Source organism: Dermacentor andersoni, chromosome 1 (genome assembly GCF_023375885.2).
Source record: "Dermacentor andersoni chromosome 1, qqDerAnde1_hic_scaffold, whole genome shotgun sequence".
In the NCBI taxonomy this organism is placed as follows: Eukaryota; Metazoa; Arthropoda; class Arachnida; order Ixodida; family Ixodidae; genus Dermacentor; species Dermacentor andersoni.
In genome coordinates, this window is record NC_092814.1 from 201,587,766 (window position 1) to 201,615,140 (window position 27,375).

Below are 27,375 nucleotides of genomic sequence, written 5' to 3' on the forward strand. Positions count from 1 at the left end.
GCCCAGTTTCTACTTACGGCCCCCTGAGGAATACCGCTCTTGAAGCATACCTCAGGCACGCGCTGCAAACGCCAACGAGAAACAGAGCATTGCTGGAGACCTGGGCTTCAGAATACCGGGGATCTGGACTCGCTGGCGCAGCATTACGAAAACAAAACAACGGACAAGCAACAACGGGGACCAAATAAAGACGACACCAGACGACACCACAGCGCTGTGGTGTCGTCTTTCTTTGGTCCTCGTTGTTGCTTGCGCGCCGTTTTGTTTTCGTAAACCATTGCTGGTTTTGTTCTCGACCTCACAGACCCACTATGGCGCAGACCCACTATGGCGGAATGGGAGGATTACAGCTCGCGATAGCATACGATCGGGGCCGCAGGCTGACGTGCGCATTTCCTTCCACGTCTTTGGGTTCGTTTACTGTCTTTTCTTTTTCTTCGGTTCTTTACTGCAAATGCTTTTCTGTCACTTCTCGCGCCCCTCTGGCGTAAGTTTATATATATGCACACACACATTAGCGGAGCCCGGAAGCCAGGCTGATAAGCCATGCGAGCCTCGATGACCGCGATTTGTGGGCAGTTTATACGCCACCACAAGAGGGTGCGCCACGCGCGACGTAGATGCGCGCCGAGATAATCGCGCTCACTGGTTGATGACGGGATAGAGCTCCTGGAGAATGTTGTACGTCTGGTAAGGCAGCCAGCAGATGGCGAAAATGGCCACGACCACCAGTATCATCTTGGTCACCTGCGCAGACGAGAGCAAAACACGAGAGAACAGTGAGCGAGTTAGCGAGAAAGAGAGAGAGAGAGAGAGATAAAAGCAGTGAAAAAAACAACAACATAGAAGTCAACTATAGGAATTCTCCGGTTGGCTGCCTTGGGTTGGAAAATGAAATATATCCATTGGAAAACATAACAATAATCGAATGCACCATTTTTCGACAGCTAAAACACTACGGGTAATATTTTTTTTAGGAAAACATGCTATGAGATTCTCGTACCGACAGCTAACAGAACAAATTAGGTAGTTTTTAGCGGTGCACAGCTCAGAAATTATTACCTGTCCCTTAGAAATTAGTGGTGCACCACACCTTTTACTTTAATTTGCAGCACTGTCCCTTAGTCTGTTGGAGTAGTACTAACAATGGTAACAATAAACTTATTTTTTTTTTTTCGCTGCGTCTCAGTTGATTTATATTTCTTATAATATGTGCTGTCTGCCCACTTCCGCAAACGTGGGGGATACAGCTGGTCAAGCTGGTTGGTGGCAGTATTTACCCCGTCTTTCCTCATCGCAAATTGTGCATGTACGTACGTTTTGTGGGAAATAAATTTATGCCAGCTCAGACATCATTTAATAACCACATCAATTTAGATTAAAGACAGCACCTCTATGCTTCTGTAAATTACGGGAGAAAGTTACGCATGGAAAGGTAGATACCATGCACGGCCACCCTAATAATGCCCAGCCACCCGAAAGCAGCCTCATTCTGCGCCAAAGCAAACCTTCGGAATTTAACGGCGTTGACGAGGAGCTACTTCGAATAAGCCTAGGGAACAAACTCACCGCGGCGCATGGAATGAACAGGTGGGAAACCTGTCCCTTCCTGCCTGAGGAAACAGTGCGGGAAGATGGATTTAATTGTTTTTGGACGTTGTATCCCTAACGCGTGCCATATTGTAATGCCCAAAAGATGGAGCAGGGAGAAGAAGAACGCAAACTTTATTTCCAAACAGATGCAGACCGTGTGGCAAGGTTGCCACGCTTAGTCACATGCAACAGCGGGCAATAATTATTTACTGAAAGTGCACGACAACGAGTTATCCAGAAAAAAAGCACACGCGACTTCTGTTCTCCGCGTGATTGTTCTTCGAGGCAATTTAAATCCTGAGGCGCGGTATAACGTTGTCGTTCATGTAGCAGCATGTTCGGTAATGTTCAGTGCATCGTTAACGCATTTGCGCTCCTATTGTTTTCGGGTTATCGTTTTTGGCTCAATGTCAAAGCGAATCCTCTGTCTCGTTGACGCCCACGGGCATTTTAGTACCTAATAGAGGAATTCAAAAAAAAAAAAAAAGTCACATACGTGCTCTTACACTCTCAATGCCCATTTTCTGGTCTTAATAGCCGTTTTGCAATTCTTCAGCAGCTCAATGCCACGATGTGCACCCGAACTGCATGCATGTGCAATTCACAAACGTGCTCGAAGTAAAAAAAAAATGTTATGATTTTCTTTCTTGGGGGAGTTTCTGCAAGTTAAAATTGAAATGAATGAGAAAGAGGAATCTGTTACCATTTTCTCATTGTGGAATCATCATCGGGAAGGCCGGGTCGCACGCACGGATGGTTTTCCTTTTTCCACAACTGATTATTACCACAACGTGGTATTCAGTCATTATTTTAGCAGATAATTAGGTGTTTAAGGGTATGGATATCTGGCTTTGGGTATGGTCGCAGAGATTCATCCATGATTGTACTGGTTTTCAGAATGTAACCTCTGGAGCACCCTAGTCTGGAAAGCATCCCCGACGGTGATTTTTACTTGCGAACCGCACGAAGGTCGAATATACCGGGTGTTTCACGTAACTTGCACCAAACAATAAAAATATGCAAATACCACGTAGCGGGACCGAAGCAAGGTAATATTGTTTGCCGTCCCTTGTAGATACTGATATTATTTTTTGCACATGGCCTAATTAGATAATGCGTCTTAATTAATCAACTTCTTGATTATTATAATTTGATTAAAAGTGTTAATGAGAAAATTGTAGAGGAACATGAGAAACTCCCGATACAGCTTTCTGTTGCTCAATGCGTGCTACATAAAAGTTTCTTTTTTGTTTTTTTTCGAGCCTGAAAGAAGCCCGCGAATAGAGGCAAAATTTACGCGCGGCTGGCCGCTCGAGGCTCGTTATATTTGTAGCTGACAACGCAGAATGTGTGAGTGTGCGATGAACCGATGTCGTGCATGTGGTGTGCGCGTTATGTGTCTTCTGATTCTCAAATACTTCTCCCGTTGTCCTCATATCTCGTTTGCATCACTAACATCGGGTGGTTTTTGGTAGACTGATATAACTCATCTATAACTCATCACTATAACTCATCACTATAAACTCATCAAAATTTCTCGTTCACTTAAGATATGTGCCAAATCCTCCGAGCTCACCCAGTGTTTCGCAGGCGGTATGCCTGTGCAGCCGAGCATATGAGTACCTCATAGCTGTGCTGACTGCTTTGGCCTATCATCGGAACAGATAAATGTGCACTAACATGTGTGAAGCAGGTATACCATTTGACGGTACGCTGAGATATATGCTAGAAATGCACTGTATGTTACTCATCGTCGTTGGCGACAATGCAAGCACCTGACGTGCCTTCTAACGCCTTTCACAGACACTACATTAATCGAAGTGTGCGTTCTAGCTCTATAGGATTGCCCACAACGCTCGTAATACATCGTCCCCCCCCCCCCCCCAACGCATTTCCTTCCTCCATGAAAAAAAAAAGAAGACAACAACTGAAAAACTGAAGAGAAAGGCAACCCGTTTCGCGCGCAGGGCACGGAGCGAGAGAGACAGACAAAAAATAAGGAAAAGGGACTTTTTGGCTACATTTAAAATCAACATTTTTCTATACGAAGTAATGACAAACCAGACAAAATATTACAATTAAATGCTATAATTCACTGTACTACGCCTGATATGACACACACGATGTGCTATGACCATCGTCACCATGTGCATTTGGAAAGGTGGACGCAACCTCCACCTTGCAAGCGATCAAATTTATGCAAGAGGAACACCTTCTGGCTCATTGCATGGAACGTCTCCATTTGTACTTGAGTGCTCAGAAAGGCATAAGATGGAAAGTGAAATTTTATTACGGTTCCATGATCAATTTGAGTAAATGCGTGTGAGGACACACGGATATATGGCTGTAAAAAACTGCTAGAAACACACTTTCCTGAAGTGATAAGAAACCCTTACTTGTATATGATATTCGCTTGTACAGTTGAGTATGGCACAGGGATAGATTGACGAACGACTAAAGAGCGAGCATTGTTGATCCGACATACTTGCTGGTGCTAGAGTTCAGTGCCAACTACTTGCGTTTACTTGATCATTTATACAGGGACAACAGTTCCCGAATGCGAATACGGAGCCACCAGTTCTAACTTGATCCCCATGTCGCGTTTTAAATAAGTCTAAGGGCACTAAACATAACAGCTCCAAAAGGAGCAGATCATAACTGGCTACAGCAACGCTTTATTCTGAAGTGATGGCCTATGGCGGCTGCCTGGCGACATTTTTGGTTACCATTTAAGCACTTGCAATGAATTGGCAACTGTTTTGGCTATCTTTTTGCGATATCCTTGCTACTTCTCACTCTTTTTACCTGGCATACCTGGTTACAGCAGTGTCTGGTGCCTCCCTGAACCTTGGTGTCTGTGTATGCGTATCTTGTTTGTGGCATCACACGTCAACTACACTGAACGGTAACTTTTAGCAAAGATGTTTTCCGTCAATAGCTCATGGTTAGGCGAGCGCATTTAGCAGTGGGAACCGGCTGCATGTAGCGTAGGCGACTCGGGCATAGGCTTTACAGGCTTTGAAAACGCGCTCTTGCTCTCGCTTGCACTATATGGAATTTCTTACGGGAAGCGATCGCTCACGCTTGTTCATTTTACCGTCACAGGTGAAGTCCGTAAAAAAAGAAAGTACACCACGTTTTACCTCGATACTGAGCAGCCGCCAAGCGGATTGTGTGTGTTAAGCAGCGTGCTTTGAGCAGATCTCGTTTCGTGGCACTCGATCGGGCCGCCATGAACGCTGCGCTGCATATGCAGTGAAATTCTCGTCACGCGCTTTACGTATGTATTTCGAAATTCTGTTAGCATGACGAATTCTCAAAAAGAGACCTATAGTTGAATAAGTGCTAGCGTACTCGGATGAAAGGCCGTCTTTGCGGGGCATGCATCAGCAGTGTGTGCGCTGCGGTTTTCCTTGAAAAACGTAGCAGTATTTATCAGGCTGTTCGCAACCAATATAAATATACGCAACGGCAAAAGCTTTTGGAGCACGAAACTCGCGATATGCTTAGTCACTCGCAGCTTCGCAACTTAGTCGCAAAAATTAGAGAACAATAATTTAGTCGATCGGGGAAGCACCCATTACACGTTTCAAACTGAAGGCATGCGTTCGACGATGGGTTGAGAATTTTTTTCTTCGGGCCTCTTTTATGAGCAGTTTAGCAGCAGGAGTTATTTTTCGAGCTGTTTTAATAGCATTGAGCGCCTTTCGATGCTTCGGCGTTTTGCAGTGTACATGCTGTTATTCACTGTTTATCAGGTGGTTGTATAGGCAGCTGCTGGCGCATATTCGCATGTTGACAATCGGGCTTGACACGAACTCCCTGTAGTGCGTAATAAGTGTTCCGGTCTTCATTACTGTTTCATTTAGTGCCGTCGTCTCGGACAAACTGTCTGCTACATGATGTAGAGAAAAAAATAAAAAAAGGCCACATTTTCTATTTGGTGTCCTTTTCTTGACGGATAACCCACAGACTATCCAAATAATTTAGTGGACATTGAACTTGTTCTAACCTCGTTAACACACCTACGAGATTGTAACATTTTTATCTGATAAGCAACCTCATTACCTCATTAACAAACCCCATTCATGTGAATTAAACTGAAAATGTGGCAAATAATGTATTCATCTCGGAGTATGAGAAAAAAAGACATTGCAGGCTGTTCTAAGCGGAAATAAACTGCAATTCTTAATGTGATAGTTCAAAACTGCAGTCACTATTCTGAGCATGTTCGTTCTGCACGGGCATATTGCATTAACTGCGAGAAAAATGTGCACATAGTCCAGCCGGGTATCTTTCTTTCAGCAATTATTATAGGAATCATTTGGTATTCTCGCATTCGTTTTTCATTTTGATAAGTACACTTTGTGTCATATGAACCTGTCTTGAAGCGAAACGTACCGCTGCTTGCACCAGCGGCCATTACGGTTGTCTAACTGCTCATCATACTGAACGAGAAAGGGGTTAACCGAGGAGCCCAATTTTTATTAATCGTATCATAAGAAGCCAACAAACAACGACATCAAGGAGAACATAGGGGAAATTGCTTGTACTTGTGAGTGGTGGCGCTGGCTAACACTGTCAAGGTTAGTTCTAGTAGTAAAACATAAATACTCAAGAAAGTGGATGGGAGGACGGTGCCGCGGTAGCTCAATTGGTAGAGCATCGCACGCGTAATGCGAAAGACGTGGGATCGTTCTCCATCTGCGGCAAGTTGTTTTTTCATCCACTTTCAGTTCCATAAAGTTATCGTTTCTTTAGTACATTTGGTAAGTACAAGCAATTTCCCCTATGTTGTCCTTGTGTCATTGTTGGCTTCTTATGGTCATCATACTGTAACATGATGAAACATTAGAATGATATTGATTCGTATTTCATGTAGTCTTTAGTCAGAGGTAAACCAAGTTAACTATTGACATAAGCGATGAGAACAAATTGCATATAAAGGTACTAATGAACCATAAACATAATACTCATTTAATAGTTTTCCCTCAAATTGTTGCATCTGTTTTACGTGCGTGTCTTTCTGTGTCCTTGTCTTCCGTGCTGTGCTCATGTTGCCATGAATTACGAACTTGCCCAAGCACTTGTCAGCTTTATTAAACAAGTGATTAAATTCAGTTGAATCTAATAGTGCATTTCAAGCAACTGATGAGTTATTCGTTTTATCTAAAATTATAGACTGGCATCAACTTGGCAAGCATTAAACCACAATATTTTTTATCCCACCTAAACTGTGGGTGTCATAGACTGCCACGGAATTTTCATGAAAACAGCCAGGGAATATTTGGAAAAAGATCTGGGAATTTGATAATGTCAACATAGGTATGCTGTCTTGTTATATGCCATACAAGGTTTCTCGAGAATCTCTGTAATAAACATGTTTTTGAAGCTTTTCACGTTACAAAAATTGAGACAAATTGGTACCACTTTCTGAAAAAAAAAAAATGAAGGTGAAGCATACTGACATGGCATTTCTTATTCATTTTTTTTTTGCGTCAACTAAATGTCCTGAACCTCTAAACACTAGAAAAAAGTACTCATGTTTGAGAGCACCTTATATAATTTACTGTGATAGCGTTCATTCGAACTATAGCTTCAGTTTAGTTTCCCAGGAGGTGCATATCGGTCGTTCCATGACACAGAAAGTTCTCACGAGCTATTTCTGATGTTCATGCGGTATGCCTAACTTGCAGCTGCGTCAGCATGCCCAAGATGTCTCATTATGTATAACAAACTAAGAAGCAAACATATCATTGCAATTAATCCATCTGCCTAGGTAATGACCAATGATGTATTCATTTAAGAGTATGAGAAATATCTTTAAATATGTACTAAGGAAAATGAATTACAACCTTTGGCATGATACTGTCTATACTACAGTCACTCTTCTGAGCATATAATTGTGTGCGGGCATTATTTAGTTACCATTAAAAAATGTACAGACAATCCAACCGGGTAACCGTGTTTCAGCAATTGATATAGAGACCATTTGGGATTAGTGCATTAGTGTCTCATATATGAACGTGTCATAAAAAGAACATACTGTTGCTGTAAAACCAGTAGCAATTGAGACTGTTCTCTTATTCATCACACCATAAAATGAAACATTGTATAATGGTTCTGATTTGTATTGACAAGCAGCCATTAGTCATAGTTAAACCGCATTAAGTATTGACTTAAGTGATTTGAGCAAATATATTCAGCTGCTCAATGAACATACGAAGAATACACAATTGTCATTTTTGTCTGACGTTTTTGCATCAATTTATTTGCAGCATATGCTTGCAGCCCCTCTGGAACAAATGACACAAAGGTCAAGGCCAGCCTCACTATGCTTGCCAAGGGGAAGTAGTCTTTAAATCAGTAAATAGTCTCTTTCGATCATAGCATAAGACATGCATTTTGATACATTAATGTAATATATAGTGCAATAAAAGCAGTTAATTCAATATCGGTGCACTTCCTTTCTTTTTCGCACTGTATGATTCAGTGTTAGTGGAATTACTTCGATTCTTTCTGTTTATGCAATATATGAGAGTGCAGCTGATTCAGGAGCATTACTAATATATTAACATTAGTGCATAAGCGCAGATGATAAGCGACATGTGCACATGCATAATATATATTCAAAATTGTAAGCAAAAATTTAAATTAACTTGTAGATAGCAGACAGCTAGCAAATTTCATTTAGGTGGGTGCAATGCATGTAACTGTAATATTTATTAAATGTGCATGTGCACAAATGCTCATGCAGCCTTACATAAAGATTTACGGCTACATGAATTTGAGACATTTCGACTGCTTGCATTCGCATGCATGATCTTCTATGTACAGTTCCCTAGGTATGTACCCATATGCATAGTGGATGCAATAAATTTTTATACAAATTTCTAATAGAATCCTTATTAACAACCCCCGCAGCGAGTGTTTATTTATAATCATAATAAAGTCGCTTGCCGAAACACAGTTGGCAAAATGTGGTCTATGTAGCTAGTATATAGGGTGTATATAGTATATATAGCCAAGCTGTTCAATGAAAATAAGATATTTAAGAAAAACATGTTGCAAGATATACTATTATACAAAGACCACAGGTCAGACCTCTGACGGCTGAACACTATAGATCTTAAAATGGGATCTTATTGCACCGTCTTTTTTAAATATTATTCTTCGTTGAACAGCTTCGCTAAACTATGTTAGCTGGGACTCCCTGTATGGACAATAGTCTACAAAAATTGGAAGGCTAGCGTATATATTAGCTATAGACTGCTCTACAGGAATTGTCTATCGGCAGTCTGTAGACCTAAATCTACAGTAAGTGTAAGGCCAAAAGTTCACGGACAGACTATGACTGGTCTGTAGGAATAGGCTATAATAGTCTATAGACATTTTATATACTTCAGTCTACAAAAGTAGAACTACATTAGCCTATAAACTTTTGTCTATAGACATTCTGCTAAAATTTGTCTACCAAAGTGAATTTTCGTTAATCTATGGACTTTCTGTAGTCATTCTATAGACAAACATATTGTAGACTAGTCTAGAAAAAGTGTAAGGCCATAATTCCTTAGACTTTCAATAGACTAGTCTAAAGAATTCTCAATAGAAAGTCTATTGACTTCATAGACACATGACTATAAAGTTTATATAGGCCTTCTATAAAATTATTTGTAAGGGGTGCAATTTCGTAAGGGGTAAAATTTTTTGTAGGCCTGTGAGCAATTGGCGATGGATGTGCGCTGCCTAAAACAGCAAGTGGTCACGTGGTGGCCTAATCGCGCTACTAGGAATTCGAAAAGCCGTCATTGCTTGCAAATTGGGTCACTAATGATTATACCTGGGAGGTTATTTGCGCTTCGAAGCGTTTTCTCTAAAGTATTGTACCTGCAACCCTCAACACACCTCGCATCACCAAACGAACAAAAGAATCATGATTACCCAGCTTTCTATAAACGTATCGAATTGTTGCAACCCTTCAGTTAAAGCTCAGCGTCTCGTCAATCATGCGACGCCTGAACCTATAATAAGATCTGGCATCATCAAGACAGCAAAAAAGAAGAGTAATAAATAGATAACAATTGTCAACACAGCAGAACTAACAAAGTCCGTAATGTTTCGCGTGCTGCCGATCGTATGAAGTTAGAGGCTTCAGCCGTGCGCGTCATAATATATTGGCGCTGTTGGCTCAGAACGTATCCACGCAAAGCGTTATATATTAGGCTTGTTTTTGCGCGCACAAATCGCTGGCAGACTTGCATCACACGCCCTGATGCAGCTTGCATGGGAGCGCAGGTAGCCCGCGAAGAGTCGTGTGGCCAAGCATACGTCAGGTAAGACACAACAGGCGCATTCACCTCGCCACAGGCTAATGCGGTTGGCGGGGCAGAAGTCAGGCCAAGCATCCGTGCCCGAGAGTCGTTATCGTAAATCCGATCGAATCTGCCCCGCAGCGCGAAGTTACACTGCACCACCGACGGGTGACAGGTCACGGAGAGGCGCGCACGGCGAGGATTTCCGCTCCCCGCACAGTTACGTGCTATATCTCGGCCGGTTGCGCTCTTGGTCACGCGTCTATACTTCTGGTTTCTTTCTTTATCCTATATTCTCGACGCTCTTTGTGCTCGAATTCTCAGGCAGGGGCTCTCACTGAACGAGGAAATGTCGGCGCAGTGAAGCGGACGAGCTAAGGAGCTGAACTTGGAATTTCAAGCCTCGCAGGCTCTTACTTCTTCTATTGCTGCGGCCCTTCATGATTATCGTCTTTTTTAGCGTACGTTACTTTTACTTGATATTTGTCGGGATTTAGCTTTTTTTTTCTTATTAGAGGCGCAACTAACTCAACCATTCCGCATTGGTTGAAAGGACCAGCCATTGGTTGAAAGGACTTCTACTACATAACACAATGCTTCATTGTCCGATCAGTACTTTCCATTTTAAAGCGACAGCGTTAAGGAGCTCGTGTCGCAGAAAAGCCGGTGTCGTCGGCGTCGGTGTCGGCGTCAGCAGCGTTGGCCGTGAGCGATAAATCCCAGAAGGCACTTCATAAATAAAAAAACATCTTGCAAGATGAGCTGGTGGGAATCGAACCAGGGTCTCCGGAGCGTGAAACGGAGACCCTACACTGTAAACACAAATGAGCCCATATGGGCGTTTTAACAGTTGATATGCCATTTTTCCCCCCTAGCTTAAAATGAGTACGCCCACGAGAAGAAGTAAAATAAGCTAGAACCATTATTATACCCCCGACCCCATTTGAAGGGGCATTGCGGTTGTAAAATGGGGGTTTTCAAGGAACAACGGTGGCGTAGGGGAAATTGAGACGAGCCAAACAGAGAAAAGAATAACTCAGCCATGACCAACAAGGCAGTCAGCCGCAGCGACAATTTCAGTAGGATTATTTCTGCAGTCAGATTCGAAATATCCCGCGCAATGTGTGTCGGCGCTGTTTTTCTGTTCGGAGTAGCCGCGCCTTGGTGCTGCAGAGGACGCCGAAGTCGGAACTACGCGCGGAGGAACACCAGCCTTCGGAGCGCGCGCGCGCGCGTTGAAGCAGCTTTCAGCGACGGCCATTCGACCAGCGACGGCACATTCTTCTACCGTGGTTGATGTTTCTCACTGCTTTGAACCCCCAAGACTCCACGGTAAGTGACTTTGAACGATTATTACATGTTCTATGAGTGTGCATGTGTTCTAAGTGAGGAGACGCGCTGATATGACTTGTTGAAGGTCTCGATACAACATGGCGCGACAGTTGACCGTCCAGAACCATTTTGCACGATCACTGTGTTTCTTCGAGCTTTGTCGTAATCGAGGCGACTTGAGTGCTCAGAGTCAAGCGAGTGTACTTAAAAATTAGGATTTTATATAATGAGGGACTTTGCCGCGTCTTTAATTGGGCGGATGTGAGCATTCGACATGATCCCCGAAGCGCAAGCCACTACCATAATAGTTACGTGCAGTGCGAGGTGAGCTAAGCTTCGCCGCCTAACCGCGGCCTGAAAATGTGGCGGCTCGTTAAGGGCTTACTGCGGTGCGCGTGTGTGAGTGTTTGTACAGCGATCATTTGAGCAAGAACCGGCGGCGCTTCTTTGTGCGCGGTATCTGCTAGCTGGCGCGTACGTGGCGCCAATCCCCTAGCTCGTGCGATTGTGTGCAGTAGGTCGCCCACTTAGCGCGCATTGTGCAGATTTGCCAGTACGCTCCTTTCTATCGTCTGTGTCTCTTCGCGCCCACGTCGTTGATTGTGCAGGCAGTGCGCGACTGCGACACGTAGCATGTAGAGCCTGCGCCCGTCGACTTTGATCTACGGGCGTGAAATGTCGGCGGCGCGTTTGTGGTATTAAAAGCGTGTGGTGAGCTTCCAACGGCACTACGGGTCAACGCCGCATGAGCTGCCGGTCAGAGTATAAGAACCTCTTTATTGTTAGCGTACTGCTTGGCGGTAACAGGTGTCCTGCTTGGGTTCTGATTACTGGATACGCCGTCACTTGAACCTCGGCGGCCGGAGCAGGTGAGTACCAGTGGCGCCGGCACCTCGGCCGGCAGAAAACGGTGCCCGTGCCGTGACGAGATATATCAATTTACGCGATAGCATTGCCGGTGATAGGTCATACGGACGCGTCGCTCCATGCCTGTGTTCTTTGCTGAGGCCGCCACTACGCCTGCGGTGCACTTACTACGTTATATCTATATAGTCGATGCTTGTGCAATGTTGTTATTCAACAGCTGGCGCTGTGCTCTGGATACCTGAACTTGTTTAATGTTTAATTACTTTGCTGCTGTGCCATTGCCTATTGGGTACAGATATTTAGTATTGAATTCTAGGTGCCAAATTAACACAAAGAAGTTGCGCTTTTCAACTCAGGATCATATCACACATCACAGCGTCATCCTATATTGCACGAGTATTAATAACAAAATTTCTGTTGCTGGTGGAAAAAAAAAAGGGCAGACCGATCAACCTGTAACCTGTATCTGTGAGAAAAATGTGCTTCAAGTCCGCGATTGTCTATAAAAAAAGGTACTACCTTGGTATTCAATGTCAGTAACACTCATAAGTTATGCATCCTTTTGTGTGAAATAATTTGTCTTAGAAGCCATTCATTGTAAGGGATCAGTAAACATCTCATAGCTTAAGTAGTGCATATGTGCATGAGTTGGGCAAAGGTATTGGTTTGTAAAGAGCAAAGCCATTAAGATATAAAATATTGGCAAGCTTAGTTTAACAATAAGCTGACGAATACACAAAACCTAATGTAGCAGCAGATGTTCTCCAAGATAAGCTTGTGACCAGCTTTTTTGTGTTCTGTGTGATCACTGTAGTGTCAAATTTTTCATTTTTATTTCAGGACTGCGGCTGCGGTCGTTTCATTGCCAACTGTGAGGATGAAGCAGCTTCATGGCCGGAGATCGGGCGCCTCCCATCAGTTTCCCTTTTCAGCAATAGAGGCCTTGGTATGCTCTTACCTAGAGTTTGCTTTTTTACCCTGTATGTTTTGAGCGCAATGGCTAGTTTAGCGGCATTACTTAGAGTGATTGGTGTGACACCTGTTCCATAGGAGGTATGCAGGTTATCCCACGTAACTCTAGCAAACTTTTAAAAATATGAATATGCCATCTAGCTGCACAGAACCTATGTAATGTTGTTTCCTGTCTCTTGGAAATACTTGGATTTGCTGCATTTTGCCTAATTACCTAATTAGTCTTAATCAATTAATCAACTTCTCAAATGTAATTAGATAAAAAGTCTCAATTATAAAATTGTAGAGCAACGTGAAAATTTCCCAGTACAGCTATCTGTGGCTCAATATGTGCTACATAATGTGTTTTTAGAGCATGAAAGAAGCCTGAGAATCTCGCAAAGTGCCTTGAGTATGTTTCTGTGTGACAGCGCCTGTGTTGTGTTCTTCCTTCAGTCCTCGTCCTTTGCGCTGTACTAACAGTCGACCTCGAGTGGCCATTCCCGTGGCAGTCTTGCATGTATTGAGTGCTTGCCCTGTATAGGCATGCGTGTTTCCAGTAAGCAAAAAATACTGAAGGAGCCCAACGTGATGTATTTCAGGACAAGTGTATGGTGTAAATTACTATGTGACAATAAAATAAACTGAAACAAGACTTCACAGTAGAGGTATGCAGGTGTGTGCATCAGCATAATGACGAAAACCTCATGCAAGTTTAGAAAAATATTCATTAAGTTAGTTTCTGTCATTCTTCTCTGTCACATTATTATTGCAAAAATGTGCTCTCTAGTATTGCACGAATAAAAACACAGTTCAAACACATCATTTGCTGGAACCTTGACATTCATAGCAACATAGAGAGGGATGGTTAAAAATTTGCTTTGCTTCTCTGACCTTCATTTTAGGTCTTTCTCATGTTTGCTAAGCTTCTTAAACTATCATAGACCCCTTCCAGGGTTTACAGGCAGCTTGAGCACATTGTGCCAGATTGTGGAGAAGCTGCAGAGGTCGCAGTGTGTATAATGGTGTGCGGTAAATGCAAGTTTATTGCAAGATGCATTATGCTCAGTACCAATTATATTAAGTTATAATTTTAGCAAAAATCTCTGTTTTCCAGATATATATCAATGTGTCTCCAAAGAACTGCACTTTTTAAAAGAGTTGCTCATTCTCTGTCTACTGTTCGGTGTTGTTAAATGCATGTATGTTGGACAGCATAGTGCTTGGCCTTCAGCTGAAGGTAGTAGTGTAGGTAGTAGGTAGTAGTGTAGAAAGTGGTAGCAGTAGTAGCTTTATGCATGGGCATAAAGCTGCAGTAAGCCAAATGTGAAAAGATAAGGGCTAATACGATACAGCCATGTAGCAAAATTTACACAAGCAAACTGTTTGATGCAATCCCTAGGAAACTAAGCAAAAATATAAGAATGTGCTTATATGATAAACAGTACCTATGTTTCAGGCGCATGGCCTTCTACCGCCATATTCCATAACAGTTCATTATTTAACACTTTAAAACTACTTGCCCTGTTTATGTCTAACTGCTCTAAATTCGAAAATTTTCATTGATTGCACTATGAAGGTTTTGGCCGTGGCTTAAGTTACTGCCAGAATTAAATTTATAGTTGTGGCCGTCCTATGTGTGATAACAAAAAGCCATTTTGGAACCAGGTGACTGTTATGCAGTATGCTAAGTGTGCGTATTAGAACAGCCACTTATATTTTCATTGTAACCATGTATAAAGTATGTATGTACACATCTCGAAGCCATAGACTGTGTACTGTTACTTGGAGGTGTTATTGTGTGGAGTAGGTTTTTTTGTAAGCATTGTCTAGAATTTGCACTACATTAAGGTGTAGTGAAGCCAAGCGAAAAATATTGACAAAATGGCTAAAGTACATTCTTAAGAGTATTAAGCGCACTTAGATGACTTTACAGCATGTAGTAAAACAAGAATGGGAACTGAAGTGCTTAATTTTTGTTCATTATTACCATATGGCACCAACATGCAATGAAGGCAAAAGAGGAAGAGAAGTGCACTAAAGGGCAACTCGCTCCTGATGGGAGCTGCATTCACATCTACATGATGCATGCAATCTTTGAGTTATAGCAGCAGCTAACCACCTGTTCACATTGTTGCACATTTGTATTGTTTATGTACTAAGTCTTGCCCTGGAAGTGTTAAGCAGTGCCACTTGTGGCATTGGTGCTGCATGCAAGACATCCTTCTAACCACAGGTGTTATGTATTATGTAAACCTAAGTTCTTTTAAATTCATGTAACCCACAAAAGTTCCATTTGAAAGGATGTGCCATATTTGCCACCATTGCCATGAGTAGCATTGGCTGACAGTCACAGGGCGAGACGTTAACCTTGCTCAGCTATTATGCAAAACTATTTTACATACAAATGTGGTAATTAGTATACATGCCGAAAGCCTCACAGAATAAAATTTTTTATTCGCATCTTACAACGATTGTTATTTTGCTTTAACTCAGGAGGCCTTTCTACCTGCGTTGCATCCTGTGGCTGGACCACTCCCACGATCTCGGCAGAATCGTTACACAGGTGTGTTCTTTTATGATTCTCAGTACTGATATTTTCTAGTTTACGTTCAATGTAAATGCACAGATCAAATGAAAAACAGGTTAAAAGATGAGCTCACAGGCACTGTATCCAAATGTTTGTTAGGAAGGAAAATCTTTTTTACAAGTTGTCGTTATAGCAACACAAGAGAGTGTGCACATCACACCACCAGTACCTAGCAAGCAACAGCATTATACCGTAGAAGAAGCCAAAACATCAGGCGAAAACCTGTACTAAACTAGGGACTGTATTAAGACCTTTTCGAGGCTTAAACTATTTCTTGGGTTACTCTGTCTAATTGCTTGAACTGAACTGACGTGTCCTGCAAAACAATTTGCATTCGCATTTGATACAATCTGCAGCAAAATATGAACAAAGGGCTGCAATACTCTAAGGGCCTACTATTGAAGTTGCAACCAGTCTTCCCAGTGTACTGCAGCCTCAGGAACATGAAATGTGGTACACTGTACCACATGCACACACAACAAATTTTAATCCATGGGCATCTGTACACTGTGCTTGTGCGGGACTGCGCAACTGGCTGTTTATTCGTGACTGAAACAGCTACGTACATCAAGACTGTATTGGGAAGCCACCATCTTTTTCAGTCAGTGTAACAGTCCATAAACATATGGATTTCCATGAGCATTTTGTCTGCCACACTTTTCTTTGTCGTTTTTTTTGCACTCCAGCTTTGATGGCTGCAAGACACTTCAGGCTGGCTGAAGAGACAGTGGTAGCCTAGTAGGTGGCCTCACAAAGTTGTTATTTTGATTTTTAAGAGCCGACTTGCTTTGGACAATGCTGAATAACACATCAAAAGGCACGGGATTATTGACAAGGTTAGAATGACTTTGAAAGAAGTTTAAGGCTTCTTTTAAACTCTGATCTGTCTGCTGAGACCAAATCATGTCAGCTTTTAATGAAGCAATGTTCAGGTTGGAAAGCTGCAAGGCTGTGTGGGTACTCAAACACCATCATTGCTTCATATAGCTGAAGTTGCTGTGACATCAAGGCAGAAGGAAATGACATGGCAAAGGAAAGGTTGGTCGACAAAGGACTCATTGGCAATTATGTAGGTTCAAGGGCTATTGCACTGAGTAAGAAAATGTGTTCCTGATACAGCGTGAACAGTGTTAATGCTGAAGAACAAACTGGCACCATCTCCCCAGTCCTACACAAGCACGTGCATAGAAAGGGATGCCTGTTGGCCTTGAGGGCCACCACTGGAGGGATCACCTGCTATCGCTATGACATAGAATGTGACATCAGATGACTATAGTTCACACCTTTGCTGCAGCTCGCTGGCTGGGCAATTGAAGCCTTGATTGTAAGGATGAAAAGTTTCAATCACAAGGTGGCAATTTAGTTGCCAACTCTTACAGCATGGTTCACTACTCAGTGCTGCAGTGCTGGACGTATTTGACCAAGCCTGGTGCGAGTTCTCATGAGTACCCATGTTCAAGCTGCCGCTAGATACTTAGTTGATAAAGTCACTGAAAATGAAATTTGGTCATCGAAAGAGTCATGAAAACGATGCACACAAGGCTTGTAGCGTGCTTACTTGGTATGGCCTCAGTCAAGACACCCTGTGTAGAGATGCTGGCAAAAGTGCAGCAGAAGTGTGGATTGAGGAGACAAAAATATAAGCTGTTCAAGTTCCACATATAACAAACTGATAATAAATCGCCGTTCAGCAAGAACTCCGGCAAAAGGGGCAAGCTGCACTCCCCACAACGAATGCTATAAAAACAGTACTGTTATTGCAGCAAAATTGCCTATAGCTCTTTTGATAGCTTGATAGCTGGTAGCTACTTCATGGTAGCACTTGATAGCTGGTATCACACAATGTTTTCTATGCCACGGAAATATTCCAGCACGTGGGGGCCACAATTCTCCTAGAGGCCAATACAGACACAGGTTGCCAGCAAGCATGGACTAAAGATTTTTCCGTTTGCATTGATGTAGTCTACCACATTTTGTTTTCTTGGGTGCACAGTCACACTGGGGTAACAATTTTCTGCCTGAATATTCATCGCAGGGAGCACTGCAGCCAGCTAAAGCGAGTTTTTTGTTCACACCTTGCCACAGATGCGGCAAGATGTAGACTTGACCCATTTTTCTAGGCACATTTGTTGGGTTCAAGAAAGAACACAGAGTAGCTTAAGAACTTTATTCCTTCTAGATTTAAGGCGTGGGGCCAGGTATTAACCATTGTTTTAAGAATTTTCCCAAACCGGGAAAGATTCTTTCTTGAAAGTCTTCTCATAGCTTGATACAGTCCCTGGCTTAGTATGGGTGCATGTGCTGTGGCTTTGTTTTAGTCTGTTTAAAAGGTCGTTTTCCTTTTGAGTGTTCCAGTCGCAAAGAAATCACAAATATATTTTGATTTCAGGAACCCTTGTGACATTACATAATTCCTTTACATGTTGCAACCAAGCTTATTTTTTAAACACATGCCTTTCTTTCAGCATGAAAAAAACATCTTAGATGAAACAAGGCAAAAATGGCTGCTTATGCATTTGTACGATATTCCAACTGAGAGGGGTGAAAAGTAATAAAATGTTCTACTTTCATAATTTTTCTACCATGTGTACAACATTTCTTAATAGGCATGAAGCAAATTCACTTTTATCACTAGCCTATTACAGAAACAAAAAATGACAAACTGAGCTTTTAAGGGGGCCCTCAGAAGGGCCCAGTCCGTGCGTCTTCTTTTCTAGCGCCATGGCTGTGAGCGCAGCTGAGCACATCTGCAGCCTGCACACCCTGTTCTAGAGGTGATCTGCTGCGTGTGGAAAGACTAGACGTGCTGATATGGCGTGGTATTATGTGCACAGTCTTCCCCCGTGTTTAGTACACGGGGTTGCATAATCTGTAGTTTCAGAGATGCATTGAAGTTTGATACAGACAAAGCATTCACCTCCACTGCCAGCACTTTTCATGATGGTGTCGTTCCACTGTGTGTGGCAGTATCAAAGAGGACAGGGTGGATGCGAAAGCAAGGCTGGGTTTGCTTCATGCTACCTATGTGAAGGTATCATTAACACACCGTGAAACTGTATTTTGGTCGCTGACTCTCAAATTCAAAATTTTTTTCTCATTCAGATTTGTGTTTTCTGACTGCGGCCCTTTCCGTGGGAAAACAATCCATTTGCAAATGTACTTATTTGACTAAACGGTTGAATCTGAGTACAACAAACCAAATTGCTGATTTTAGTGCATTCGTTATGTTGGGGTTCCTTTGTATATGACTCCAGAAAAATCCGACCATTGTCTGCTCACACTCCGCCGCGCCCGCCCATATAGGAATAAACTTAATTTTGGTTGGCCACGATGCTTATTGGTGTAGTAGCTGTCGTGTGTCCACCCATACACATTTTGTTGGCGTCCCGAAAACCTCAAAGAACAGCGGTATTTTGCTTATGTGCATTCACTAATCAAATAAGTACATGTTTGCTAGAATCCCCATAATATTGAGTCAGCTGGTCTGCTTGAAAATGTTCAAAATATGGCAGTTAGATTTGTAATAGGAAGTCATACTAAAAGGCTTTGTATTACTGAGAGTAAGGGTAAGCTGCAATGGCAGGATTTAAAAGACTGGGAAATCTCTTCAGTTAAGATTATTTCAAGCATATACTGTTCCAAACATGTAGAGATAGAGAAATTCATATCAGGCTATCATCATACCTCACAAGAAAGAGATTACACTAAAAAGGTTTATTAATTTCCTTTACTTATAGGTGATGCCTCACATTGTTTTTTCCTTGGACGAAAGGGACTGCAAGGTTTTTCAGCCTGCAATTGTTTGCATAGTTTTCAAAGATAATTCCCTCCCTGCTTTGTGTGCTTGATTTGAATGTAAGTTACATTACACAGAATGTATACCCCCCCTGCAATGCCAGTACAGGCGAAGCAGGTACTAAATGAATAACCATGAAAGGATTTTGGAGCGAGCAAAAATGGCATGTGCAATAGATATGCGTAGATGTCCCGTTGGTGTTGCTGTCAAACAAGAAATTGGGATATTGAGGAACTGAGCAAAGTAACTACATGTGTGCTTGCCAAACTATAGCTGTCATTTACACCTTGATTCTGACTTAGCTACCAAAAAAGGTTTTTTTGTCTTGTTCTTTTTCTGTTAAAATGTACTTTTTTCTTTGTCTACTTTCGTTTGGGTTTTTGTAGCTATATCGTGCACATGTGACCAATAATGTCGTGTGGAAGTTAGTGGTTGTTGGTATTTCTCACTGCCTGTCGTTTGTTCAATGTGTGTACTAAAGTCAATAGAGCACCAACCAGTATAAACTAGTGTGTTGAATTTGTTTTCTTGTTTTAGTACAAATGATCTGACTGGTTATGTGCCCAAATAAACAATTAGATTATGAAAACAAAGTTCATCAGAACATGTCATGCATTTTACTTATAATTACCCTATTTCAACTGCAGAACCCACATATTAAGGCATGTAGATTTAAGTGGAACAAGTCTTTTTGCAATCCTTAGTTCTGAATAGGTGAGAGCAGTGCTAAGGGCACAAAGTGAGTCCACATAGATAAATGGCATGGTGCACTGTGCACTGACTAATAATTGATGTGTTTTTGCAACAGACAAGCAAATAAATATCCAGTAATGCCTTGTCAGAGGCACGAAAGCACATAAAGAGGCAGGGGGTGGTCAGATACAAATGTGCTGTGGTTTCAGGTTTGTTAACAAGCATACCACTTTTCTGTAACTTCAGAGAACAGGTGCTGCGCTGACACATTAATCTTTTTTTTTTTCTTGTTGTTATTTTGTGGGATTTGATTAGTTTCTGGGTTAATGGTTGCTGCTTTTGCTAACATGTTGCACTTATGAAATTTGGGCTGTCATCGGCACTGTTTACAGTGTATGTACTGTTATGGTCACATTATAGTGGTGCTTAATCGTGAAGGCTCTCATTCAAATATAAGCTTGTCTGGTCTACATATGCTTTCCTTCATGCCAAAGGAATAAGATATACTATGTTTGTGTCAGAAGGAAAGAAACTGAGACTGGTGTCTATTATTGCACATAAATCTATGCTTAGTTGCGTTAACATTTTTGCATAATTTCAACAACTTATTTAGTGCATTTCTGTAACATTCACACTCTTTCTTATCCACTTAGGTGTAAGGAATAAAGGCAAAAAAGTAAAGCATTGCAGTGGATTTAACTTAATGCTCTTGATTCTTGTTACCTTCTTGATAGCTTTTCTATTTGGAAGAGCATATGTACAAAAGCATGTTTTGACCAAATAGGCTGCTGTTTGGGAGGCTTTGCAAGCACCACTATAACGTGACAAAAGCAGTGTGTGGCCATTTGGTTATATAAATTCTGGTGTAATGACACCACAAAAAGTAAACAAAGATATGTACGCACATGACACAAGCACCGGATCTCACTTCAAGCTTTAAAATAAGGAAACAGGCAATATTTAATAACAGGTGGAGACATGATGTGATGATATCTGTTAAAAGAAATTCTTTATGCAGTGCAACTAATGGATCACTGATACATTCGTCATACTTTTTAAATGTTGCAAGCCACAATTACCTTGCATGTTGTCAGGTCGTAATACCTGGCTACAACGCAAGTTTTGTGGAACACAGGACCGCAGTCACATTCTTTGCAGTATTTAACATTGTGTGATGGAGGATTGTTTCACACGGATGACTCATACTCCCTCAATTTCCCTGATTTCGCATTAATAGAGCATCCCATCTGTCCAATGTAGGCACGGCCTTATGATGGCAGCAGACTACACAACGCTTGCGGCCTAGCTCACTAGATGCATATTGTGCTTCAACCACAACCAACCTTTTCCTTTTTTTGGCTTCTGCCTTTTATTACAGCACAAAACTCTCCTTACAAGGGCCTGAGAAAACAATGATTTGCGCAACTAAATTAGGCATGAATATGGAATATAATGAATGAGATGAAGTAAAAAAGTGGTTGCAGTTGTTTCGTATGCATTTGTAATTTTCATGGGTAATTGTGTAGCTGGTCTCTACGGGCAAAAATTTTTTTTCTGTATGAAACATGTGATGAGAGATTTGCTCTGATGAGAAAAAAAGACAAGCCAGGAAAACAAATTAATTTGTTGCGTGCAGCACAATTTGCAGGCGGTGCACTGTGCAACGGAGGTTATGTACAGTCAGCCATTCCCATCCAGTCATGCTTGCATTGCATACACACATTGTATTAATTTGAGATTGCGGCTAATGAAGTTTGTGTGGAATAACTCTCATTCGCACATAGTGATGCACTGCAAAATAGATTGGTTCGTTCCTGTGTTCATCAAAACTTGTAGCCAAAAATTATGAGCAGATGTACATAAGATAATTAAGCTTTGGCAGATTAGCACGAAAAGGACAAATGCATCAGTCATTCTCAGCTACATTACACAAAGAATTTGTTTTTGAATTAATGACATCACTTCCTGTCACTATGTGATGTATATGATGTCTGTTTTCTTATTAAAGCGAGAGTTGAGGTTAGGCACTTGTGTCCTGCATGTCTTTGTCTTCGTTTGCTTCTGTGGTGCCATTACACCAGAATAAGTCCATGACAGGAGCTGCCAGTCTATGCAGTTATACTACATTGGGCTCAGTACGCCTGGCGGCCTGAATGTGACGAGTGCGAAGTAGCAGTAAGAACTTCAGAAGGGTAGAATTTCGTGTCGGTGGTGCATATTACAGTATGGTGAAGCGCTATAGATGGAACAGTGTGAGGTGAGACAGATGGGAAAATGCTACAGACAACTGTGAATGTTTACTGGAAAGTTTCGCTGCAGCGGGACAATGCATGCGTTATCCTGGTGCAGCAAAATTTGCCAATGTTCATAGTTGTCAGTAGTACTTGCCCATCTACATTGCACTTCACCGTACACTAGTAGCAGTAACAACATAAACCAACTGACCCGAGCAATAATGAAAGCCCACAGAATTGCCAAATTGTAGGAGAAATGTTTCAGTGTAACACGTGTTTTGTTAACTGACAAGCAAATGGCATACATGTCTGCGAACCGATGATCAGATGCATTTTTCATGCACATACATTATTTTGTACAACTGCTTCCTGCTTTGGTTTTTTATGGCTTTTAGGAAGCATTCCAAAGTACTTAACTGTTTGTCTGTTCTAAAATTGAATCTGTTCTCAGCCAGCACTATGTGGCATTACTGCATAAGCCCTTATTTCGTCAGTGTCCTTCGCACTGTTCCCAACTAAATATGAATAACCAAATAACCATGTTTTTAAATTTTCAGATTATGAAGAAAATACTCTTAATATGTATTTCATTAGAAAAATTTTCTCAATTTTAGGAAGAAGTCTGGCTGGCCCCAAGCCTGGTGCAAAATGAAGAAATGGCACTCCACATCAATTCATGTTTACTTGTCGTCATAACCAGTCTGTTAGCTTAATTTTTGGTTCTTCCTATTGAATTCTCAAGAAAGGTACCAACTCTGTCATTCACTCTGCAAACAAATTTTTGCACTTGGGGATGCAGCCATGCACAAAGCCTTTGAGCTCATTAATATCTTTATTTTTTAAAGAAAGTGCAGCTGCTGCGTGGAGCAATAGGTTGAATAAGACGAGGGTAAATGAAAAGATGGCGAAATTAGTCATCAACAGTTGTCCAACAAAGGAAGTCTCAAGCTGGAGGCAACATCTTTGCAAGAGAACCAAATGGCTCCAGCCTGAGACATTCGTTGTTCAACCTGGCAAGTCTCCTTCTCTAAATATTTCCTCTAGCCTGAGACCTATATCCATTCCACCACCCTTGACCAACAATACACCTATACATTTGGCAACCCATGGAAAGGTAGCAAATTCACATTCAAGGAAAGGGAATGTAGTGTGCACCCTGGAAGGTAGCATGAACAGTATTTTATTTACTTAATGAAATGCAGATTTGCTATCCAATTACTTTATTTTGTTCCCCGTTTTATAATTGGACAGCATGGTTCCTCAGAGAGAATAATAATTCGAAGCTCACACAATTTTGCTCCTTTATGTCCGTTAAATCTGTCCTGGTTGCTACACTATCAGCCCTGTCTGCAATTGCGTAGCAGTGTTTTGAGCATGCATCCAAATTCAAAAGAATAGTTAGGCTTCTACCTCAGAATGTTTGCTACTGTGTTGCAGCTCGAATTCTATGTCTAGGTGGTCACTGTGATGCCATGTGCTTTTTAAATAAGACCAATATGCTATTTGAAGGGCAATTAAATGCAATCTCAAATGACCTCAGCTCGGGGAATGACACAATTGGAGGTCAATGTGATAAGGAGGATTTGATTTCTGAAAACAAGGCACTTAAACGGGAGAAAGCATGACTAATTTCGTATAAAGATGCTGCTTTTGGATATGATCAGGGAAGGTACTTGTTCGTGGCTGCATTTGCAACATGTTACATTGCTGGCTTTATATATTGCACTGGCTACAGTGAAATGTTGCTGCTTGCACAATATTCAACTAAACATGGTAGCCATGCTAATGTGTCCATGCAGAACACAACTCATCCACTATTATGGACTACAGTGGAATCTCGATAAACGAAAATCGCTTCGAAACTGCCGCTTAAATAGGACACCATCCTGATAATTGGTTGGCTCTCTGCAATGTCTCTCAGTAAATATAATGCCTGGTAAATGGAACCAATTTCCCTGGCACCTTGAGGCTCCATTTAAAGAGCACCCACTGTAAAAATATAGGGGGGATCGTGTTTGGAACTTTCGTAAATGTAGTCTTAAACAAAACCGCATTTCAGTGGGAGCGAAATGCAAAAGCACCTGTGTACTTAGACAGGTGCATGTTAAAGAACCCCAGGTTGTCCAAATTAATTCGGGTTACTCGCTATGGCATGTGTCATAATCAGAAGGTGGGTTCTGGTTCGTAAAATACAATAATTTTTAATAGCTTGCTCAGAAATCCAGCACTAAATTATGTAGCTTGTTTGTGTGATGAGTCCCAATTTCTTAATTTAGTACTTTGACATTTATCATATTTGTGTGCTAGTCCATGCAAAATACCACTGATCGGCCTCATTATACCAGCCACTGTTAATTAGGAATGGCTTAGTCATGCAACTTAAACTTACAGCACAAACACCTAAGACGAACCACTAAAGGAAGATACAACACACACTGGTGCTAACTTCATTATTTCTTCGTCGTCGATGCAATATAAACCCTAGGCCACACTACCGCGCAGGCACTCAGATTACATTACAGAGATCTGCCAAATTATCACATACGCAAGCGTAGGAAGTCAAATTCAGATGGATGCTGGGACAAAGATATCTTACTAATGCAATTATCGCCCTGCCTTTCTTGTGGTAAGCCTCTAAGGCAAGCCGCACATGCTCATTCTTGCTTTTGCCAAGAATCGACGTCCCATCAAGTTGTGCCTCACAATTGTTGCAAGAGTTTATATGCGCACCAAGGTGCGCTCCTCTATCTACATTTTTGTTTACTTGTTGCGCATGTTCCCTGAGTCGCTCATTGATGCAATGCCCTATCTAGCCAAGCTATGTCTTAGCACATGAGAGTGAATTGTATAAACCACGCCGACCGCGCACAACACGTATGAAGCATCATGCCGAATTTGGCGTCCTCCTCTGCCCTCTCCGCAGGTGCGGGAGCATAGCTTTAAAAGCTTGTTCGGTGCAGAAAACGCCAAAGGAACACTATGCCTGCAAGCAATTTTCTTGAGTTGATAGATGACCTTATGTGTTTAAGGGACCGCGCAGGGAACATGCACAAAAAGTAAACAAAAATGTAGATAGAAGAGTGCACATTGTTGCGCATATAAACTCTTGCAAAAATTGTGAGGCACGACTTGATGGGACATCGATTCTTGGCAAAAGCATGAATGAGCTTGAGCGGCTTGCCTTAGAGGCCTATCACATAAAAAGGCAAAATGATAATTGCATCAGTGACATAGCTTTGTCCCTGCACCCATCTGAATTTGAGTTCCTACGTTTGCATATGTGATAATTTGGGAGATCTCTGTAATGTAATGTGTGTGCCTGTGCAGTTGTGTGGCCTAGGGCATATATATGCATCGACGACGAAGAAATATAGAAGTTGTCAGTTAGCGCCAGCGTGTGTCGTATCTGCCTTTTGCGGTTCGTCTTAGGTGTTTGCGCTGTAAGTTTTAAGTTCAGAATTATGTGCCAACTAGGCCAAATGAAGTTTTACTCTTAGTCAAGCGAGCTCAATATATAGTCTGTGCAAAAGTGTGGAGCGTCAGTACAAAGTAACAGTTCAAACACATGGCTCTGTAGTTACAGTTCAGTATGAAACGAGATAAGATTTCTTAGCATTTCTTTCATTTACTAATTTCATTGTATTAGGACATGTAGAATACTAGCAACTGGCATGCTTACAATGTACAGTGCTCTTTTTTAAAATCCAGACAATTGTTTTACTGGGGCAGAAATGTGCTTTCTTTTGGGCCCGGAAGTGAACATATTATATTTCTTACATTTGGTGTAAAATAAATTTTCTTCACTGTCAGTGTGTGTCTCGTGCATTTTTCCTTTCAGCAAGTAGCAACTGCTCGCGAAGGCGTTTGCTGGCCTCGGAGGCACTGCCGATAAGCTAGGACGACTGTATAAAAGCTTTGCAAAGAGGGGCTCTGTGATCAGCGAAAGGGAAAAAAAATGAAGACGTGCGGTGACGGGTTCATTCGCCATTGGACCACGTATGCGCGTGACTTGGTCGATTCAGCGGTGGCCCTGTGCCGTCGTTTGGACCACGTGTGGCGAGCCCGCGGCGAAATGCTTCGTGGCGGTACGCCGCGCCTATGCAGCAGCAGACGGAACACCGCAGGCCAAGGTGTCGGACGCCGGCGTTCGCTCCGAGCAGGTGCGACGCCTGCTCGGGTGGCAGCTCACGGACGGCTGAATTCCCTAGAGCCTTGATCGCCGGCGTTCGACATTTCGGCCTGCGGTGTTCCGTCTGGTACTGCGTAAGCGCGTGACCCGCGCCACCATGCATTTCGCTACGAGCTTGCCGCACCTAAACTAAAATGCCTTTAATTCCTTCACAATACTCCCATTGTACCTCCCAGTCAAATAGGGGGGGGGGGTGAAGTGGGCGTATACGGTACCCCCGTTGTGTGCCCAATTAATGCCCACGTCAATGGGAGTTTTATAGTACGCCCTTTCAATGGGAGCAAAAAGATGTACAAAAGGGAGTGCGCTAGAGGACAAGCAAAAAACGCCCATCTGGGTGTTTTTTTGTTTACAGCGTACACTCTAAGAACAGTTTACACCCTTTGGCTTGCCCCTTCTGCCACACAAAAATAATCGTCATCAGCCTTGATGCGTTTCCTTTCTTTATCGCTGCGAGCCCGGAACTTTCCAGTAACGAACGGCACGCGCGTTATCAGCATAGAACAGTTTACACCCTTTGGAGTGCCCCTTCTGATAACGCGCGTGCCGTTCGTCACTGGAAAGTTCCGGGCTTACAGCGATAAAGAAAGGAAACGCATCAAGGCAGATGACGATTATTTTCGTGTGGCAGAAGGGGCAAGCCAAAGGGTGTAAACTGTTCTTAGAGTGTACCACTCAGCGACGAGTTCGCTACTTCAAAACGGGACAAAATCGCCTCTAGTGAATGCGGTGTTGCCTTAGAAACGTGCCGTAGAAAGTTGTACTGCGGTGTATATCGGTACTTATGACCATGTAACTTACAGAAGTCGCAGTTTCAC

The 27,375-nt window shown here is 42.2% G+C and overlaps 1 protein-coding gene and 1 long non-coding RNA gene across 3 annotated transcripts in view; one reads left to right on the forward strand and one right to left on the reverse strand.

Moving 5' to 3' along the window:
- Window positions 1–27,375, reverse strand: part of LOC126547083 (RYamide receptor-like) — a 295,145-nt gene that overhangs the window by 12,486 nt on the left and 255,284 nt on the right. The window contains exon 2 of the mRNA XM_050194937.2: window positions 647–747. Within this exon, the coding sequence (XP_050050894.2) occupies window positions 647–747 (101 nt within the window). The remainder of the gene's footprint in view (window positions 1–646; window positions 748–27,375) is intronic.
- LOC129380848 (uncharacterized) lies at window positions 10,906–26,177 on the forward strand. Of its 2 annotated transcripts, none has more exons than XR_008609066.1 (4): window positions 10,906–11,237; window positions 12,945–13,050; window positions 15,552–15,621; window positions 22,983–26,177. It is a non-coding gene; the product is annotated as an uncharacterized lncRNA (long non-coding RNA). The 2 variants fall into 2 exon arrangements; XR_008609067.2 differs by lacking the exon at window positions 10,906–11,237 and adding an exon at window positions 11,884–12,106.